Genomic DNA, 21,903 nt, shown 5'->3' with positions numbered 1-21,903 from the left:
TCATTCTAAGTTAAGCTTGCCTAATGAAAGGAGGCCGAGAGCTGAACAAAGCTCCTCTTACCTAACCTGAATGCACAAAAAAGGTTTAATTAAGGAAGTAATTTTTCTTCCTCCCGTAAGGAAATCTTGACAAATAGACTCAAATCTGCATGCAAATGAAGCCATCTGGTTGATTGTTGTCCACAGTCCCCAGCTCACAGGAAACAATAGAAGGCCCTTTGCATAACTCAAAGAATCTGCAAATCTCTAACATTTGGGTCACTAATGATTTGCAGAGTAATTAGTCTCTTCAGAGCTGCTATTTACATTGGAAAGTGTTTGCCATTTACAGCAGAAGCTATAGATGTGCTTCTTCTAGGTGCAGCCCCAGCGTGAGCCATTTGGTGGGCTGAGGAAATCACTGAATCTGGGAGGGGAATGACAAGACCACTGGCCACTGGAGCCAGCCCAGCAGCCACACTCCTCACCAAACTGCAGCCCAGAGTGCCTTCCTGCCATCTTCTCCATGTGGGCCAAACGCAGACTCCTCTAGCCACCGTCTCTTCCCCCTTCCTAATTCCCCGTCTCCCCTCTGGGGAGGGAGGAGAGAGGGCAGAGGTGGGCACACCAGCCAGGGCCTCTGCTTCTCATCACATGTCTCTGCTACTCTGCAGTTACCTCCTGTAAACGTTTGTTCAAATGCAATTATGTCCATTGCTTGGGTAACTCTGCCTTCTTAGTTGTCAGGTCACTCCTCCTTTCATCAGATTTTTACTTAATGGCTACTCTACAAAACCACATAACACAGGGCTGGTGCTCAAGGATGATAGCTCTGATTCATGTGTCCTGAATGGAATTACCAAAAAAAAAAAAAAAAAATCGGTGGAGATGAAGACATAGGGAGCACAGATTTTTGGAAGCTAGTGAGGGAGCAGAGGAAGGAAAGAGATGAAGAAGACAAAAGGGCAGACATGGGAGAGGTCAAAAGGGGTGAGCCAGCTGAGGAAGTGACTGCTGCAGGCTTAGCTGTCACTCCTGGGGTTTGCTGCTCCCCGTGGTTGGAACTAGAGGACATAATGCTCCGTGAAATAAGCCAGGCACCGAAGACAAATACTGCAAGCTCTCATGCATGTGTGGAATCTAAAACAAACAGACTCAGAGAAGCAGAGAGGAGGATGGTGGGCACAGAGGCTGGGAGGTGCAGGGAATGGGGAGATGGTCAAAGAGTGCAGTTAGGAAGGAGGAAGATGCTTGGTTGGTTGGTTGGTTGGTTGGTTGGTTGGTTGGTTGGTTGGTTAAGTTCTATTGCACAGCTTGGTGAATGTAGTTAGTAATAGAGTGTGTATATTTCACAATTGCTAAGGATGAATTCCAAATGTTCTTACCCCCCAAAATGTTAAGTATTTGAGGTGATGGATATGTTAAGTACCTTGATTTAATTATTTCACTTCATGTTAATAAATCATAACATCACTTTGTACCCCATACATTTATACAATTATACATTGTCAATTTATGATTTCTAAAAAAGCATTAGTACCTGTGATAAATCAGGCTCAGGAGAAAAGCCTCAGGGTTTGTCATCTTACTGTTCACACATTGAATGAAAAAAGGCTCCTCTTCCATCCTTCCCTACTCCTTGGTCAAGCCCTTGCACAGGCTGACTGTAAGTGAAATCAAAGGCTATCAGTGTAGTAGTAAGTAATCACATTTATTGAACTTTTGTTTTGTGCCTAGCACTCTGCTAAGTGTATTTCATGGGTTACCTCCTGAGATTCTCACCATACCCTATAAAACAGGTTCCACTGTTACTCTGTGCCCAGACCAAACAGGGTCAAGCTGCTTATTCTGACTGCGCAATAACGAGATGCAGATGAACTGGGAAAGAAGAGAGGGTTTTTTGTTTTGTTTTGTTTCTTTGAGATGCAGTTTCGCTCTTGTCACCCAGGCTGGAGTGCAATGGCACGATCTCAACTCACTGCAACCTCTGCCTCCCAGGTTCAAGTGATTCTCCTGCCTCGGCCTCCCAAGTAGCTGGGATTACAGGCATGCGCCACCACGCCCAGCTAATTTTGTATTTTTGGTAGAGACGGGGTTTCTCCATGTTGGTCAGGCTGGGCTCAAACTCCCGACCTCAGGTGATCCACCCGCCTTGGCCTCCCAGAGTGCTGGAATTACAGGCGTGAGTTTTTATTTCTGTAACTGGATACAGGGAGAAGGCCTGGAAATTATCGCCAGATCAACTCAAACCTACAAAGTTTTCCAGAGCTTATATACCTTCTAAGCTATATGTCAATGAGTAAGTGTGCATTTATCTAAAGACATAAGTGACTCACTTCTTTTAATCTATAGCTGGATCTGAGTTCTGAAGACCTTCCTCTGAAGCCTCAGTAAATGTACTTAATCTAAATGGGTTCAGATGCTGGGCTAATGACCGTTGTCTTGTCTCCTGCTAAGTCATGGAGGTTTGGGGAGTTCCTTCAGACCCCCATTAAACTTCTCTGTGGAGGCCTGGGGAGTTTCTTCAGACCTCCACTAAAACTTGTTTAATCCTAAACGGGTCCTGTTAAGAATTCCTTCATTATCTTGTCATGTTTCAAGGCCCAGGAAAGGCCTAGGCAAACTCTTGGTGGGCTTTTGTTACATCCTAGCCTTTATATAAGGGCACCGGTTCTTTCGGCTTTTAATAATTAACTTAACCATTCAGTCAGCGCTGAAATAGTTGTTATGGAGGCCTGCATTGGTAAGACCTGGCCTGCCACAATTCCATTGTACACATGAGGATTTAGGAAGGCCAAGTGATCTGCCTCACATCGCCCAGTAGGTGGAGATGGCAGAGCCAGAATGGGAACCTGGAGGTCAGATTCCCCAGCCTGCACACGGAAACAGTGCAGGGAAGCTTCACCAAGTGACAGCCCAGAGAAGCCCAGGGACTCACTTCCTGTCATCCCTCCCAACCCCCACCACCTCCTCCTGGTAGTACCACCCCGCCAATGCTTCTAGGGCTCTTGCTGGACCCACAGGTGGACTATGACCTCCGTCTGTTACCTCCGTCTCTTCATTCACAACAGAACTTCAGCACATCACAAGTTCAGTTACTTCATTACTGGCAGTAAAGGGAAATCTGTAAGTGCAGACTGTTGACAGGCAGGTGGGAAGCAAGCTGTGGAGCTCCAAGAGGCCCAGGAACTGGAGGCAGGCAAGGGCCAAGCTTAGAGCCGGAGGAATGGTGGAACGTCTATGTGAGGGTCAGTCACACCCCCGCTCCCCGCTCTGACCCTGCCAGTGACTCTCCTACTCTACCCATGCAGGAAGTGGGGGTTCACACTCCAGACACCAGGCACCAAAAAATGAGGGGAAAACTCCTTAATAAAAACAGAGGAAAGATATGGAAATTGACATAATAAGGTTGACCCCTCAGCCTTCTTCCTCTCAGCTCCCCAAGCACTGAACAACAGACATATATTCCTCATGAGGAAAGTAGCGGATTCTTCTCTCAAGATATTGAACATTCAGTGACCAAAACAAGTCACAGATACTGACATTCGGGGTCCCTTCAATGGGTCAGGGGACTCTCCATGCAATAATGAAGCCCAATCATTAAATTCACTGCCATCCCGGACACACACACTCCAGATTGCAGTCAGCTGTCTAGTACTTGGCTGTTCAGTATAAACAGGTGAGACTCACCAACCATTTAGGGTAATGTCAGAGATCTCATAAAAGAAGGGACCCCAAACTCACAATCCAGGGTAGGGGTGGGTGGTAGGAGGTCAAGGAAGAAACAGAGGCAACAGAGAAAGCAGAAGAAAACTTTTGATAATTGATATTCTCAGAGAGACAAGAGAAGATACTGAGATACTGCCTCCAAAAAAATTAGAACAGAGTACTATGAAAAAGGGGACTATCCGAGAATAAGAAATAATACTTGGAAATTTAAAATATGATAGCTGAAATTAAAACACAATGACAATATTAAAAATAAAGCAGAGGAAATGTCCAAAGAAGTAGAACACAAAGGAAAAAGATCAAAATTAGGAACAAAATTAGCAAAAAAAAAAAAAAAAAAAAAAAAAAAACCTAACATAAATAGGTGTTTGAGAAAAGGGATTGGAGAAATTATTAAAGTCTCAGACCTGATATGGGAGAAAAATCTATATCAAGGCAGTCATGAAGTTCCAAATAAAAGAGTTAAAGATCCTAAAAGTTTCCAGAGAGGAAAAAATGTAGGTTGCATATAAGGCTTCGTAAACAGAAAGCAGTTGCTTTGTCAGTAGCAGCCCTGACAGCCTGACAATTTTCTTTCTGGAGTTTCTCAATTAAGCGTGAAAGTAGAATAATGACTCATCAGAAGAACATGGGTTTAGAAAGTTAACCTTGAGTATCTCTTTTTTTCAAGGAGCTACCTGAGAATGTGTTTCAGGAAAATGAGGGTGTAGACCTAGGAAGCAGATGCCATGAGATCCTGAAACTTGGGGAGGTAATACCAGAGTGGCAAAAGGAAGTCCCTGCCCTAATGGCAGAGGGAGGTCCCAGGACAAGGGCTGAGCAGTAACCCTGAGAAGAACCCGTCCAGGTGGGAACAGAGGAAAGAGAGCCTTAGAAGATGCCTCCAGAGGACAAAAATGTGACTGCAGATGGCCTGATGTGTGCAATGTTGGAAAATTTTTGAGAAGAGTTTTACTGCTGTGTTAGAGAATCTGGAGAGAATTCATGGCAGATACATGGAAAAATAAGCAAATGAAAAAAGTAGTTATTGATTTTAAAGAAACAAAATACAAGAAAATACAATTGCAACAACAAAAAAAAAAACAAGAAAATACGATTACATACAAACAAAATGCAAGAAAATACCATTTAAAGAAAAAACAATTAGATTTTACTATTTGGCTCTTAAATAATATTACATAGTCCAAAAATATGAATACTGTACTGAATTTATTTTATTATTATTATAGAGATAGTGTCTTACTGTTGTCCAGGTTGAAATGCAGTGATATGACCACAGTTCACTGCAACCTCGAACTCCTGGGCACAAGGGATCCTCCTGCTTCTGCCTCCCAAGTAGCTAGAACTACACCATTATATGCAGCTATTTTTGTTTTTTTTAAGAGAGAGGATCTCACTGTGTTGCCCAGGCTGGTCTTGAACTCCTGACCTCAAGCAATCCTCCCACTTCAGCCTCCCCAGTCACTGCAATTACAGGTGTGAGACGCCATGCCAAACTTGAATTTCAATATAACCAAAAATCTGTGATTTGGCTATTTGGGGAGAATATAGAGAAAGGGGCTAGGGAAGAAGGCTTATAAAAGTGCTAAAGTCTCATCTTATATTCAGGAAAATCAGTAGAGAATTTCTAAAAGGTACAAATTAATAAGTAGCTCCAGTGGTGTTTTGTTTTGTTTTGTTTTGTTTTGTTTTGTTTTTTAATACAGCTATTTAATTGAAAGAGGTACAAGTATTAGAAGGCGTCTCTAAGGAATTGGGAGGGGGCGGGAAGCAGGGAACTGCTTTTTGCTTTAGTCCTAACACCACTAGACCTTTATAAGTATGTACATGTAATACTTTAATACTTTGTTAGCAACAAAAATTAAGTTTAAAATGAAATGCTGCCCATCAGAAATAAGCTCAGAAAGTTTGAAGTTTGAATCCCATACTATCTTAGTCCGTTCTTGCACTGCTGTAAAAAAAAAATACCTAAGACTGGGTAATTTATAAAGAAAAGAGGTTTAATTGGCTCACAGCTCCACAGGCTGTACAGGAAGCATGATGCTGGCACCTGCTGGGCTTCTGGGGAGGCCTCAGGAAACTTACAATCATGGCAGAAGGCAAAGGGGACGTACACATACCCCATGGATGGAGCAGGAGCAAGAGAGAGAAGGAAGATGCTGCACACTTTAAACAACCACATCGCATAAGCACTCACTCACTATCACAAAGAGAGCACCAAGGGCAATGGTACTAAACTATTCATGAGAAACCGCCCCCAGGATCCAGTCACCTCCCACCAGGCCCCACAACATTGGGGATTACAACTAGACGTGAGATTTGGGTGGGAACACAGATTTAAATCATATCCAATCCAAATAATCATTGGTCAGATTAAAGTAAGTGGCTGCTATGGAATTTGGGTGAAGATATGATATTGCATTTTCTATTGATGCTTAATTGGGGTTCAAAATGATGATGGAGACCAGCAAGCCTGCTTTGCAGGCCCAGCCCCCTCTCCTGTACTAGCTAGAGGTACCTCCCTGGTTCCTTTTGCCACATGTGATGAGCCCTGGCTTTGCCTAACGTGTAGTTACAAAGCTTCTCATGTGACTGACTTACTTCCAAGCTTGCAGAGCCCTCAGTGTCATCTTGATCATTCTGTAAAGCTTTTGACTCCAGCCCCAGGCTGAGTCTCCAGTCCCTCTCTACCTGCCTCATTATTCTGTTACTGTTGATTGACCCTTCCAGTCTCAGACACTAATTTCTGTTCTATTTCACAACTTTCACATCTTCCTTCTCAGTTTCCAGCCTTGCCCCCTCCACTTATCCGTGTTGGCCTGGTCCCTGCCACCTTCTTTGGCACTGTCTTTGCCATACAGTGAATCTCTTATTCCCAGCTTGGCATTCTCACCCATTGTCACTTTACCCTCCATAGCACTGACCTTGGTAGCAAGTACAAATTGCAGCGATTTCAATAACCTTAAGGTTATGATACCATCAGTCTTGCAAATGCATGGCATTGTTCAATGAAGTCTATAAGGAGTTACAGAAATAAAGTCATGGATAAGGAGAATTATGGTGTGCTAGTGGAAGCAGTATCCAGTTATCAGTAGGTGCTAAAGCAGCCTTAGCTTTTATTTATATTTATTTAGCATCTTTAATACCCAGGTTACCATAAAGAACATTCTGTCTCAAGAGGACTTTGTAAAAGGAGTGAAAATGGATATAAATGAGAGGGTCTACGAGTCACTTCTCTATTGATTGAATAATTATTTATGAGTACTGACTATATTCTGAGGCTGAAGATTACAGAGAGGAAATGTTTTCATACCAGCTTTCATGGAGTGTATGATCAGTTGGGAGCAGTATCAACAAACAATAATAATGCTGGAAGCTCTTTGCATCCAGAAGCGCTATAAGCATTGGAAAAACACTCACATCATCTTGTTATAATAAAAAATCCCAGAGATTGGGCAAGAGATTCCTCAGAACAGGACTCAGAGATGGTTACCATGGGCTGGAGCAGAAGCATCCATGATTTATTACTTGTACCCCACTCACTGAAAGCTTTTAAGCCCACATCCCATCGAGCTTGTTTACTTATAAATTCCATCCATGTACCACTGTATTTATATAGTGTACATTACAAAGTATAACTAAAATCGATATTAAAGGATAGCACTTTTAACATAAATAAAAACAGAAGTTCTAACACCATCTGCCTGACCCCAGTGATCACCCTCAGCACCTCCTGAGCACGCACCCCTACTTTCCTACCATCAGTCTAATCCAGAGTAGAGTCCTCACTGTTGCTGCTGAAGAATCTGAATTTAACAAGCTCATCCAGAGATTTGAGATAACTCACAACTGACAACTCCAAAGGCATCATATGATAATCCAGATGTTTCCAGGATAGTGGGAAAAACCATTTGTACAAGGCATGACTTCCCTGTGAATGAGTCTATTCAAGAGATCAAATTAGATTGAAGTTGCTTAGTGAGCATAGAATTAGAATAAATGGAATTGTGGTCTATAGAGATATTTCATCACACTTGAATAACTGATGGAGCTACCTTTCTTCTCTCTGCGGATATTTCTGTCTGAATAACCAGTGCTGGGCCTCAAATAAATACTGACATGTTTTACTTTTAGCTTTCCTTTTTCTAGAATCATTTTAGACAACTGCCCTTCTGTTAATACATCACCACCTCAGAAAATAAGAAGGTACTTGATTGGATTGAAATTTTAAAATGTTAATTGCTTTCATGTCCTGGGGATACAGCCTAAGGAGACAGAATTGCTTTGCTTAAGGCTGAAGTCTGGCTGGGGACTTTGATCTCTGCAGGCTCTGAGGTCCTTAAAGGGCTCTCATCCAATTAGGATGAGCTGAATCCTTCTGGCCCTGGGCCTCATCTTTATTCCCTCCCAGCTTCAGGACTCTGATGAGCGAGAGCATTGGTTTAGGTTTTCTCACAGAGGTGCACCTGAGCGCCTCTTGCTGTGTAGTAAGCCAGATGTTCAGGCGGAAGGAAGGCTTACCCTTGATAAATAGCAACTTGAGCTTTATAAAGCGCCTTTCTGTTCCTGTAACCAGTAGCCTACACTACATCATGCAATATTCTCCTCCCTAAGAAGAAAGTAGCCTATTTACCTATTTTCTCCTACTGAAATCTATGATTTTATAGTTTGTTTAAAAAAAAATAGCGGCTGCCTATGGTGGCTCACGCCTGTAATCCCAGCACTTTGGGAGGCTGAGGCAGGTGGATCACCTGAGGTCAGGAGTTCAAGACCAGCCTGACCAATATGGTGAAACCCCATCTCTACTAAAAATATAAAAATTAGCCTGCCGTGGTGGTACATACCTGTAATCCCAGCTACTCAGGAGGCTGAGACAGGAGAATCACTTGAACCTGGGAGGCAGAGGTTGCAGTGAGCCCAGATTGCGCCACCGCACTCCATCCTGGGTGACAGAGCGAGACTCTGTCTCAAAAAAAAAAAAAAAAAAAAAAAAAAAAATGCTTAAGACTGCACTAAGAACAGGAACACATTAAGAACAGTTTTTACCCTAATTAAGATATTTACAAACATATTTTGCACTAGTTTTCTGTTTATGTATTGCCTGCGACAGTAATTAATAAGGATGCCATTGGCTGAGACAGCTTCAGAGCCCTGGATACCTAGGGAAGCAAGTCAAACCCTCTTCATTGTAAATACTGAAACAAAGCTAAGCTTATCAGCAATCAGAAACCACCACCTAACCTCTAACTAAAGACTTTCCTCATTAACCAATCAAACGGTTTCTTTGTCTTGCGTCCACAAACACATTTCTCTGTCTCCAACCCCGCACCCCAGGAGACAACTTGGATTCTGGTACTGCCCAATTCACGAATCACTGAATGTCCAAATAAACATGATAAGATTTTCATATGCCGAAATTTATCTTTTAACATGCCTGGGGACTTATCTAGATGTTGCTATATTCTAGACATTTCTAAAAACAAAAACAAACAGCATTAATTAAATAAGACCATATATTAATATTTCATGATTTAAAACTATGACTTAAGCATGGCAGAACCAACACAAAGTAACTTTTATTTGAAAATAATAGCTCAATTTAATATTGCATATGTGTATAATTTGCATAAAAGGAAGGAAAAATATCATTTGTGTATGAACAGAAACTAACGGAATGCACTTAGTTGATTCATTGTGCCTTTTGGAGAAAAGATATAGCAAATACTGTGTTTTTTTAAAAGCGTACATTTGGGGTTTAGTATTAGAGCTAAAGGCTTTAGTGACTGCTTTAAATCACACCCATATATTTTAGTCTTTAGCTGTGATAGTAAATGTACTCAGACATGTGCACATTAAAAAGGAATTTCTCCCCTGGAGATGAAGTTGAGAGCCAACTCTTGATCCCATATTAAATTCTTGGTCCATCTGTCCTAATGGAATCTGAATAACGCGGTTTGGTGTTTTTATTGCATCCTGTGAGCTGATTTTCTCCTGGAAACACTGGCCGCTCTGTCAGACAATGAGTGGGGAGAGGCAGCTGGTACAATCACATCTTCTCCAAGAGCTCAAGGATAGAGGCTGGCTGAGAGCCATTTGGTGGGCTCACTCCTCATCCCCATATCATACAACAACCCCACAGGCCAGAGCCTCACCTGCAGTCCCCAGGAGGAAGTAGGAAGGGAAGAGAAGGCAGCTCGCCTCTGGGAGTCTGGCGCAAGAGAGGTGAGGAAGCTGCGCTAGCCTAGCTTGGTCACTTCTGCCTTCTTCCTGGCTCCTCACCTCCTCTGGGCTTGTCAGTTGTATTCCTGAAGCACCTGCCCCAGGTGTCTGGGGGGCCGTTGACGCGGGAGTGGGCGCTGGCTCTTCCAAGGCAGAGGTGGATGAAAAGCGAGAGCAAAATACCAAAAACTTTGTTCTTATTTTGTCATCCTGAGGTCTATCTCAGATGCTGTTTGCACCAGACCAAAGCCACCAGGACATACGCAGGAGTTCAAAACAGCCCCCAGCCAGCCACACAGTAACCCCAGGGGCTTCCCCGAATTGTTACATCTATTGGCATTTACTTCTTAGACTCCCATAGGAATCCTTGGTAGGAACCCCAACTATATCAATCTTTATTATTATATAATTATAAAATATTGTTTATTATAAATATTATAAAATATGTTATTGTATAATTTATAGAAATTCTATATTAATATTTAATTGTATATAGATTGTGTATATTAATATTTTTAATATCTTTATACATAAATGAATATTATATAGACACACATATAACTTTTGGAAAGTCAGAGATATATTCGTGGGGATTTGGTCCAATGTTGTTCAACAGGATGAGAGAAAATAACGACTATTGCTAATGGTACTCATTAAACTCAAGAAATGGGTATCTGTTACATGACTAGGCTGATCAGGGTGTGAGTTAACCTGATTTTTTTGTTTTCTTCCCACAGGGAATTATTGGAATGCCGCCTCTTTCCCAAACCCATCCTCCTACCTGCATTTCTCTACCTTCCAAGGGGAAACTAGCGCTGACATTTCTTTCTACTTCAAAACATTGACCCCCTGGGGAGTGTTTCTTGAAAATATGGGAAAGGAAGATTTCATCAAGCTGGAGCTGAAGTGTGAGTATTAAGTTCCTTGTCAACTCATGGCGAGCCACTTTCGTCACCTCAGGGTGGTCTGGGCCCTGATTTTGATTCAAACAAGAAAGGTTTCCTTTGTTCCAGCAGCAGGACTAGAGGGGAACACACAAGCCTGAGTGTGGGCCCCCAACCTCAGTCCCTGTCCTTGGGATGCTCTCAGGGAAGCAGGCGCATCCAGATTCTCAAGCAGTTATTCAAGAAGACGAGAGAGAACACACTGCCCTCAGAATGTGGGAGAGGAAGGTTTATTTACAGCTTCATGTCTTGTGTGGCTCTTTTCCAAAGAGAAGGGGTCAAAAGTAGACGAGGGGTGTGTGCCTTGACCTGAGGAGCAGGGAGTGAGGGAAATTGTGTCAAGGAAGACAGGAATGATAACTAGTGACATCCGCATGAGTTCAGGAGGCTGCAGAGACCACAGGACTGGGTGATTCCATGACACAGAGTCTGCAGGTTTCCTAAAGAGGACCCACACCTGCACACCCTCTACAAGTGAGTTCTGGATGTCATGTACTTAGCCAAAGATACAGAGACAAAAGAGGCAGAACTAGAGAGGATGCTGTTTAGCTCAGCTCACCAGCCTTGGAGCAAACACCATAAGGGGGCATTCAGGCTTGGGGAGCTCCGTCGGTGGAAGGTGGGGTTTCACTGCACAAGACTTAAGTGCAATGCTTGCCCTACCTGGACCCTTTAATCATCAGGGCCCCAATTCAGCTTTTGGAAGTTACAGTCCCCTGACTTCTAGGCTAGTTGATTATTTGCAAATGTTGAACTCCATTGGCTGTGAGAGTCAGGGAGACCACAGATCAACCACAAGGACGAGGCCAGGCTATGTCCCCTGTCCCTTTGCAAAACCTCAGCCTTACGCTCAGCATATCAAAAAGTCTCTCTTCCCCAAGTCTGTCCCCTTTAACTGACGGCTTATGTTCCTGGGTCTTTTCTAAGATTAATCCCAAATCCATTTCCCATTTCTGCTGAAATGCTGTTGGATTCACAGTAGCATTCTCAGGTTCAATTCCACATCATCAGGTAAATTGCTTAATCTCTTTGAATCCTAATTTTCGGATTTATAAAAAAGAAATGCTAATTTGTGGGGTTGTGAGAATAGAATTTAGATATTCATAAAGCATTTATTTCAGTGTCTAGTAGTTATTGTAATTATCATCTTCCAAGGATGCTCATGGCGGATCTGATCTGAGCCAGGTCTGATTGAAAGGGAGACTGAGCCTATCCTGGTCCTAGAATTAAAATTAATTAATTAACTAAAATCCCCCCTTTACTGAATTACGGATAAGAATAATTGAAAAGGGATTCTCGCTTCCCTCAGTTAAAATTAACTAACTGAATCAAACTATTTTCTGACTTCTACATAAGTCGGGTCAAATTTTAGAAAGATTTTGTGGCCACAAAAGAAAATGACCAGTTCTATATTTGAGTGGTTCTATAAGTTTCTATAAAAGTACTTGGATTCCCCCATCTTTATTTTATGTCCTCATGTTTTCTAAAGCCACGCCTGGGTGGGAAGGAACACAAACCAGATAGAGGGACAGCAGGTGTTTCTACTCGGCCTTCTAATTTCTTCTTCTTTTCTCTTTTTTTTTTTTTTTGAGACAGGGTCTCACTCTGTCACCCAGGCTGGAGTGCAGTGGCGCAATCATGGTTCACTGCAACCTCGAATTCCCAGGCTCAGGTGATCCTCCCACCTCAGCCTCCCAAGTAGCTGGGACTACAGGTGTGTGGCACCGCACTTGGCTAATTTTTGTGCTTTTTGTCATTGCGGGGTCTTGCCATGTAAGCCAGGCTGGTCTCAAACCCCTGGGCTCAGGCAATGTGCCTGCTTTGACCTCCCAAAGTGCTGGGATTACAGGTATGAGCCACTGCACCAGGCCACTAATTTCTAATTATGAAAAATCTTTAGAGCTGTCTTCAGAGTTTTCCAGCGCTTTCCACAGTATTAAAACCATGTGGCCCAGGTTGAATTACAGCCTCCTTTTGTCGTTTACCTTCCTTTCACCGTATCCTTTACTCTGGGCCAAAACATGTGAAAGGTTCGAGACACAGATTCGAGCCTCTGATCTTTCCTCAGAGCCCCTGAATCTACTAATAACCAGCAAGGCTGGAAAGACCTTTTCCTGATCCCCAAATGGCGCATATTAGATGCCATCATTATATATCATCTCCATCAGGGTTCAAAGGAGTCTCATGGAGAGGGAGGCAGACTTCTGTACTTAGGAAAAACTACAAAGTAAACAAGAAGTGGCGCTTTCATGAAGAACATGCAGAAAAAAATGGCCATGTTGGAAATTTGTTGCCGTCTCACCGATCACACTTTTTCTTTACTTTCTTTCTTTCTTTCTTTCTTTTTTTTTTTTGAGACGGAATCTCACTCTGTCACCCAGGCGAGAGTGCACTGGGGTGATCTTGGCTCACTGCAACCACCACTCCCCCGGGTTCAAGCAATTCTCCTGCCTCAGCCTCCCAAGTAGCTGGGATTACAGGCGCCCGCCACTGTACCAGGCTAATTTTTGTATTTTTAGTAGAGACGGGGTTTCACCATCTTGGCCAGGAGGGTCTTGAACTCCTGACCTCGTGATCCACCCACGTTGGCCCCACAAAGTGCATGGATTACAGGTGTGAACCACTACGCCTGGCCACTGATCACACTTTTTCAGTCAGACGCTTCGCTGTCAGGATTCCTGAGACATTGGGTAGAGAATTCTCTCAGGCCCACTTCCCTGTGCTGAGGAATCACTCTGCAAACCTAATTGTTTCCACAGCAGTGGCGGGCTACCAGAGGAGCCTCAGGAAATGTTGATTCTGAAGTTAAACTCTTCAGAACTGTCTCTGTGTTTTCCCTTTTCCTTGTTAGGCCTTCTGATCCCTTTCTGACAGGAATTCACATTTTGTTTCTCTGAGCGTATCTCAAAGGAATTTTGTCACAGTTCATGACTACATATTGCTTTCCAGAATAACAGTTCTGTTAATTAATTACATTGTGCCCTTCTGTCAAGAGTGGAAGATTCTTGACTCAGAAAACAGTGAGTCGGTGTACAGTAAGTTAATGAGACACCATCAGCATCTTATGCACAAGTAGAAAAACACAGAGATAAAATTAGGGCAATCGCACTCATTAGCATGCTTTAATGGTAACATTTTAACCCTATACTTCATGTATTTACTATTAGTATTTATTCGTTCATTCAATGAGTATTTACTGAGTATCTACTATGTCCCAGGTACAGTGCTAGTGCTGAGGGAATTTAGTCAAATCAAGTGTGATTTATTTCCCTCAAAGATCTTTCTGTTTGTTTTAGAAAGCAGGCAAGTAACTCAGGAGTTATGATAATAACAAAAATAGCTCAGCTTCATTCAAACTGTCAGGCCTTGTTCCAGGCATTTTACATGAATCATCTCACACTCCTAACCACCCTGTGAAGTGCATACTACCATTCACATCTCCGTTTTACAAACGAGGAAACTGAGGCACAGCATGAGTATGTTGCCTGGACAGGATCATACAGTGAGGAAGTGACAGAGCTGGGGTTTGACCCCAAACATTCTGTGTCTGTCCCAAAGTCCTTGCTGTTAACCTTAAAGCACACTGCCTCACAGAACAGACATCGAGAAAGTGACCGGGAGCACCGAGGGGAATATTTAAACCTGACTGGCATGACAAGGAGCACCTCCCAGGGATGGAATGCTTTAATTAAATTTTGATGGAGAAGTAGAAGTCAGTCAGGTGAAGAAGGTGGGGGAAAAACAGGAGCCAGGGAAAAAAGGAAGTTTCAGGATAACACCAAATGAACAAAGGTGTCGGGGACTGAACCGAAGGACCCAAGAGGGGACAGGTGCAGTGGGGAGGGGAGGGGCCAGCAGTTGCAAGGAGGGCAGGGATGAGCACACAATGTAGTCTGCCTGGGGGAACAGCTTGCTCGACTTGACCCTGAAGGTTATGGAGAGCCAGGGCATAACTTGATCAGATTTACATTCACCAGAGAAAAGGCTGGAAGCCAGACAAGTGGCCATGGGAGCCTCTGTTAAGATAGAGGCAGAATGCATAGAAAGAGAGGAAGACAGCAATGAAGCATTGTAGATATGGAAGATCCTTCAGTGAGCTGAGATCGAACCACTGCACTCCAGCCTGGGCGACAGAGCGAGACTACGTCTCAAAAAAAAAAAAAGAAAGAAAGAAAAAGAAAAAAGAAAGATCCTTAAGAGATAGATTCCACAGACATTCAACAAATTCTGGTGAGGGTTAAGTGGACAGGAAGATCCTAGAATGAAACCGATGTTTCTGGTTTTGATGTTGTGTGAGTGGGGCACCTTTCATGAAGGGGTTTGACATTCAAGAGAAAAATACAAATTGCATTCTGGATATTTTGAGACTAAGTCTCTGCGGGCTATAGGAGGATCTAATCAAGTGGACACATCTAGAGGATGCTGAATGGACAAGTCCAGAACCCAACAGAGAGGTCTCAGAAACTCAGTTTAGGAGTCATCATCACTTAGAGGATCAGGAAATAAGCATTCAGTACCCTCAGCATGGATGAGATTGCCCAAAACAAATGTGTAGAGAGAGGAAGCAAGATGTGCAAGAAAGACAACCAGCTGGGTGCAGTGGCTCACACCTGTCATCCCAGCACTTTGGGAGGCTGAAGTGGGACGATCACTTGAGCCCAAAAGTTCAAGACCAGCCTGGGCAACATGGTGAAACGCTATCTACAAAAATAAAAATAAAACATTAGCCAGGTATGGTTGCCTGCACCTGTAGTCCCTTAGCCTCCTGCCCAGAGGCTGAGGCAGGAGGATCCCTTGAGCCCAAGAATTTGAGGCAGTAGTGAGCTATGATCACACAGCTGCACCTCCTAACCTGAGTGACAGAGCAAGACCCCATGGAAGGGAGGGAGGAGGGGAAAGAAGGAGACAGAGAAAGAGAGAGAAGAAGGAAGGAAGGAAGGAAGGAAGGAAGGAAGGAAGGAAGGAAGGAAGGAAGGAAGGAAGGAAGGAAGGAAGGAAGGAAGGAAGGAAGGGAGGGAGGGAGGGAGGGAGGGAGGGAGGGAGGGAGGGAGGGAGGGAAGGAAGGAAGGAAGGGAGAGAAAGAGAGAAAGAAAGAGAAAAAGCAAGCAAGAAAGAAAGAGACAAAGAGAAAAGAAAGAGAAAACCACATTCAAGGAATAGAAGGAAGAAAACTAGTTTGTAGAAAACTAACAGAGAAGTAGGAAGACAGTGGTACCCAGAAGCCAAATAAAAAAGACATTTCAAGAAGAAAAACAGAGTGTTAGATATTGCTGAGAGGTCACTAAAACAAGGACATAAATTGACCATCAGATTTAACATGTAGACATCACTGTCAAAAAGTCAGGTATCACTAGGGTGAGTGGAAGTGGATTTGGAGATCAAGGCAGGGTGGTTTTGTTTATTCTTGTTTGGGGACGGTAGAGACTTGAGCATTCATATAGATAAAGGACAAAAATATGGTAGAGAAGGGGGATTGGAGATACAGGAGATAAAGGGACTGGCTGAAGGAGCAAGGTCCCCATGGCTGTGGGCGTGAGGTAGACCCAGCATCGCAGCACCTCACAGCGGTGAGGGGAAGAGGTGGAAGTAAGAGGACAGCATAAACCACCCACTAGGAAATGCCTTTCCAAATCAGAATTTGTTGTTGTTTTTGTTGTGTGTTTGTTTGTTTGTTAGTATTTTTGAGACGGCAAAGAGATATTGCTAAAGAAAAAATTTATAGAGCAGATATCAGAAAACCTGGACTCTAAACTTTTCTTCATCACTAACAACCATGGATCTGTCCATATATTTTTTCAGTTACCCTTAAAGGATTAGCTTGGCTGCTCTAGATCCTTTTTCTGACTGAGAGGGCCGTCATAACCAGGGTCCCAACCTCGGGCCACCACCTACTGACCACCTTCCCTACTGCTGCTGCTGGGAGGCACTGGAACCCCTGAGGTGGAAACAGGAGAACCCAGCACCCACCTCCTAGTGAAGGAGACAAGCACGTTAGTGACAGTGTGGATACGTGATTTCACTGAGAGCTTTCCAAGTGCCAGGCCCTGTTCTGAAGCTTTTGTAGGTATTAACTTTTTTATGTTACACACCAAGTTTTATACACATTTTACAGCTAAGGAAATGGGAGCATATAGTTGACACTGCCAACTCCAGATATAGTGCTTTTGATCATTAAAATAAGTATATTACAATGATAGGCAAAAAGTATTATGAACATTCAGCGGAGAGTATATGACCTATCCTGGGAATGAAGGGGAAGATGAGGGAATGCTTCAGTTGGGTCATAAAGAGCAGGCAAAAGAGTTAGAGGAAGGCATGGGGAAAAGAATTCTAGGAGGAAGAGGCAATGCGAACAAAAACACAGGAATAGGGAGCGTGATGGGCGTTCGGGAAACTGCAAGCGTTTTGTATTGTTAGAGTGCGAAGTACGACACGGGCAATGAAGATTTGGGGGCAAGTCTCAGATCTGCTTCTAAATATATGGTCATCTAAACATTCAACTAGTATTTATTGATTACGTGCTCTGTGTGTACCTAAAATGAACATAAGAAGAAGACATGGCCCCATCCCAGAGGCACACACCATCTAGTGGGAGAGACTGGTAATCTCTCTCTCTCTCTCTCTCTCTCTTTCTCTTTTTTAGGTTCAGGGGTAAATGTGCAAGTTTGTTACATAGGCAAATTGCATGTCACAGGGGTTTGATGTACAGATTATTTTGTCACCCAAGTAATAAGCATAGTACCTGATAGGTAGGTAGTTTTCCATCCTCTCCCTCCTCCTGCCCTCCACCCTCAGTACACGTATCCATGCATACTCAATGTTTAGCTTCCACTTATAGGTGAGAACATGCAATATTTGGTTTTCTGTTCCTGTGTTACTTCACTCAGGATTATGGCCCCCAGCTTCATCTATGTTGCTGCAAAGGACATTATCTCATTCTTATTTATGGCTGTGTAGTATTCCATGATGTATGTGTACCACATTTTCTTTATTTGAGACTAGTAATCTCTGTTATTATAAAACCATATATATGTATATATATATGGTTTGGTTTTGGGTTTTTTTTGGTTTTTTTTGGTTTTTTTGACAGATTCTCACTCTCTCTGCCATCTAGGCTAGAGTGCAGTGGCACAATCCTGGCTCACTGCAACCTCTGCCTCCCGGGTTCAAGCAATTCTCCTGCCTCTGCTTCCCAAGTAGCTGGTATCACAGGTGTGTGCCACTACACCCGGCTGATTTTTTGTATTTTTAGTAGAGACAGAGTTTCACCATGTTGGCCAGGCTGGTCTCGAATTCCTGACTTCAAGTGATCTGCCTGCCTCCACCTCCCAAAGTACTGGGTTTACAGGTGTAAGCCACCACCCACAGCCGGCCTATAAAACAATATTTTGGATAGGATAATATTAGAGGTGCAAGCAATATGCTGTGGTTACTTAGATGAGGCAACATTTACTTCTGATTGAAGGAGAAAAGTTTTCTTGAAGATGCTAACATTTTAACAGAGCCACAAAATAAATGGAAAAGGAAGTTTCAGGCTCAGAATGCCAAAGGAAAAAAGCACAGTGTCATAGATGGCATGAACACATCAAAAAGGTGTGGCTCCATCATACACCCATGCTGCGAGGATTATGGAACATTAGTTACCATTATATCTCCAGGGCCACCATAATGCCTGGCACGTGGCAGGAACTGAATAAGCGTTTGTTGAATGAATGAAATGAATGAATGAGGTGCTAGTCTGAATGGAGAGCCCCGGAAAATCTAGGTGGAGAAGGAGATCACCACGACTGAGGTGCTGGTGATCCAAATATAGACAAGGAATAATATGTGGAAAGGCGGAAGGACAGGTCACAGTTGGTGAAATTTTTGAATTCAGGATTTCACAGGAAAGCAGTTTGGGTGATAAGAAGAATGAAAATTGAAATGGAATTTTGTAGGTTGTATCAAAAGGCTGCAGAGAAAATCTGGGCACTGGGAGGCCAGAGTGTTGCTGAGTGGTCAGCTCTGTCACTGTTGAGGTCATCACTGGTGAAAACCAGAGGTGAAATGGACAGGGAATCCATGACCCAAATTTTACTGTCCCGGGTTTCAAACAGTGACCACAATGTGAACGGGGAGAGGATGAATCATAGGTGGACGCATTGCTGTTTGAAGACTTCAAAGCCATAAGAATGGAAGAAGCACGGAGAAGGGAAGGATAGGCCAACTGTTCGCCTGGCCCCAAGATATGGACCACTCAGAAAAGGGGTTACAATTCTAAGGGTTGTAAGTTAGGGTCCCCTTAGGGTGGACTGCAGTCAGAGGAAGGAAGTGTTTGAAGGTGTTTAATAATATAACAAATAGTGACCATACAGTCTTTATTTTTGTTTAACAATTTAAAAGAGATTTTAGGTTGGGCACAGTGACTCATGCCTGTAACCCCAGCACTGTGGGAGGCTGAGATGGGCAGATTGCTTGAGCTCAGGAGTTCAAGACCAGCCTGGCCAACATGGTGAAACCCCGTTTCTACTAAAAATACAAAAATTAGCCGGGTGTGGTGGCACACCCCTGTAATTCCAGCTACTCGGGAGGCTGAGGCACGAGGATCACTTGAACCCAGGAGGCTGAGATTGCACCACTACACTCCAGCCTAGGCGACAGAGCAAGAATCTATATCAAAATAAATAAATAAATAAATAAATAAATAAGATTTTATAAGACATTTGTGAAGGGGATTTTTGGAGGGAAATTTTGAAGGAAAAGCTCACTGAGTAGGTAACTTTCAAGAAAAGCAACCAGAAACTGTTGTAATACTTTAACATAAGCTTCCATGTTGCCCAAGTTTGAGCTTTTTCAGGTATCAGGATAACTTGGAGGAAGTATTTGCATTTAGCAGACATATCTCCACAAAAATGTGGAGGCAGAGAGGAAGTATTTGCATTTAGCAGACATATCTCCACAAAAATGTGGAGGCAGAGGCCTAATGTCCTACTAATCTTAGGAAAGAATATGAAGGAAAAATTTTCATTTTCAAGATGCAGCCTTCTGCAATATACATGCTCAAGAAAGTCAGAAGAAAATATTCTGCAATACACAGAAACTGATGAGTCTGAAGAAGTAAACTAATGGCAATTTATCTTCCAATATTTCAAAAGTGAACTTTTTATTTATTTATTTATTTTTATTATACTTTAAGTTCTAGGGTACATGTGCACAACGTGCAGATTTGTTACATATGTATACATGTGCCATGTTGGTGTGCTGCACCCGTTAACTCGTCATTTACATTAGGTATATCTCCTAATGCTGTCCCTATCCTCTACCCCCTCCCCACAATAGGACCCGGTGTGTGATGTTCCCCTTCCTGTGTCCAAGTGATCTCATTCAATTCCCACCTATGAGTGAGAACATGCGGTATTTAGTTTTCTGTTCTTGTGATAGTTTGCTGAGAATGATGGTTTCCAGCTGCATCCATGTCCCTACAAAGGACACGAACTCATCCTTTTTAATGGCTGCATAGTATTCCATGGTGTATATGTGCCACATTTTCTTAATCCAGTCTGTCACTGATGGACATTTCGGTCATTCCAAGTCTTTGCTATTGTGAATAGTGCCGCAATAAACATATGTGTGCATGTGTCTTTATAGCAGCATGACTTATAATCCTTTGGGTATATACCCAGTAATGGGATGGCTGGGTCAAATGGTATTTCTAGTTCTAGATCCTTGAGGAATCGCCACACTGTTTTCCACAATGGTTGAACTAGTTTACAGTCCCACCAACAGTGTAAAAGTGTTCCTATTTCTCCACATCCTCTCCAGCACCTGTTGTTTCCTGATTTTTTTAATGATCGCCATTCTAACTGATGTGAGATGGTATCTCATTGTGGTTTTGATTTGCATTTCTCTGATGGCGAGTGATGATGAGCATTTTTTCATGTGTCTGTTGGCTGTATGAATCTTTTGAGAAGTGTCTGTTCATATCCTTTGCCCACTTTTTGATGGGGTTGTTTTTTTCTTGTAAATTTGTTTGAGTCCTTTATAGGTTCTGGATATTAGCCCTTTGTCAGATGAGTAGATTGCAAAAATTTTCTCCCATTCTGTAGGTTGCCTGTTCACTCTGATGGTAGTTTCTTTTGCTGTGCAGATGCTCTTTAGTTTAATTAGATCCCATTTGTCAATTTTGGCTTTTGTTGCCATTGCTTTTGGTGTTTTAGACATGAAGTCCTTGCCCATGCCTGTGTCCTGAATGGTATTACCTAGGTTAGAACTTTTTATTTTTAAACAGTTTCACTCTTGTAGATGTGAAGAATGTCTAATTCCACTTTACTGGGCTGTTGTGCTGTTGGGGTGTTATTTAGGATGTTTTAAAAAAATATATTGTTTTTTATTAGTACAAATCAGGTGATAGCATGTGGATTTTTCATATATATATATATATAAAATTTATTTATTTAGAGGCAGAGTCTCGCTGTCGCCCAGGCTGGAGTGCAGTGGTGCAATCTCGGCTCACCGCAACTTTCACCTTCTAGACTTAAATGATCCTTCCACCTCAGCCTCCCAAGTAGCTGGTACCACAGGTGCATGCCACCACACTTGCTTAATTTTTGTATTTTTTGTGGAGACAGGATTTCATCATATTGCTTAGGCTGGTCTCAAACCCTGAACTCAAGCGATCCACCTGCCTCAGCCTCCCAAAATGCTGGGATTACAATCATGAGCCACCATGCCGGGTCTCTGGATTTTTCTTTTTAATTAGCCAAGCCAACTTGGGTTATCAACATGGATATAGGAAGACTTTTAGTGTTTCTACTACTTTGCAAGTCTAATTATGGTTTCAATTTGTATTCAACATTTGGGATCTGAAAAACGACTCTGACTTGGTCATTACTATACATAAGAAAAAAAAATTATTCTCTCCCCAAAAATAAAATTTGAAGACCTGAATATTTAATAACAACACTTGTGATTTAAAAAAAAGTTCTCTAACTTCTCGATTTAAACCTTTGATTTGAATTATAGACCAAAAAGAAGTTTTATAGACCAAAAATAA

The 21,903-nt window shown here is 42.6% G+C and overlaps 1 protein-coding gene across 1 annotated transcript in view; it reads left to right on the top strand.

Annotated features, from left to right (window-relative positions):
* Nucleotides 1-21,903, top strand: part of CNTNAP2 (contactin associated protein 2) — a 2,243,420-nt gene that overhangs the window by 1,932,053 nt on the left and 289,464 nt on the right. Inside the window, exon 16 of the mRNA XM_050786136.1 lies at nucleotides 10,665-10,835. Coding sequence (XP_050642093.1) covers nucleotides 10,665-10,835 — 171 coding nt within the window. The remainder of the gene's footprint in view (nucleotides 1-10,664; nucleotides 10,836-21,903) is intronic.

Source organism: Macaca thibetana, chromosome 3 (assembly GCF_024542745.1).
Source record: "Macaca thibetana thibetana isolate TM-01 chromosome 3, ASM2454274v1, whole genome shotgun sequence".
NCBI classification, from domain to species: Eukaryota; Metazoa; Chordata; class Mammalia; order Primates; family Cercopithecidae; genus Macaca; species Macaca thibetana.
Note: the sequence above shows the minus strand (reverse complement) of the source record. Positions and strands in the feature narration are given on the sequence as shown.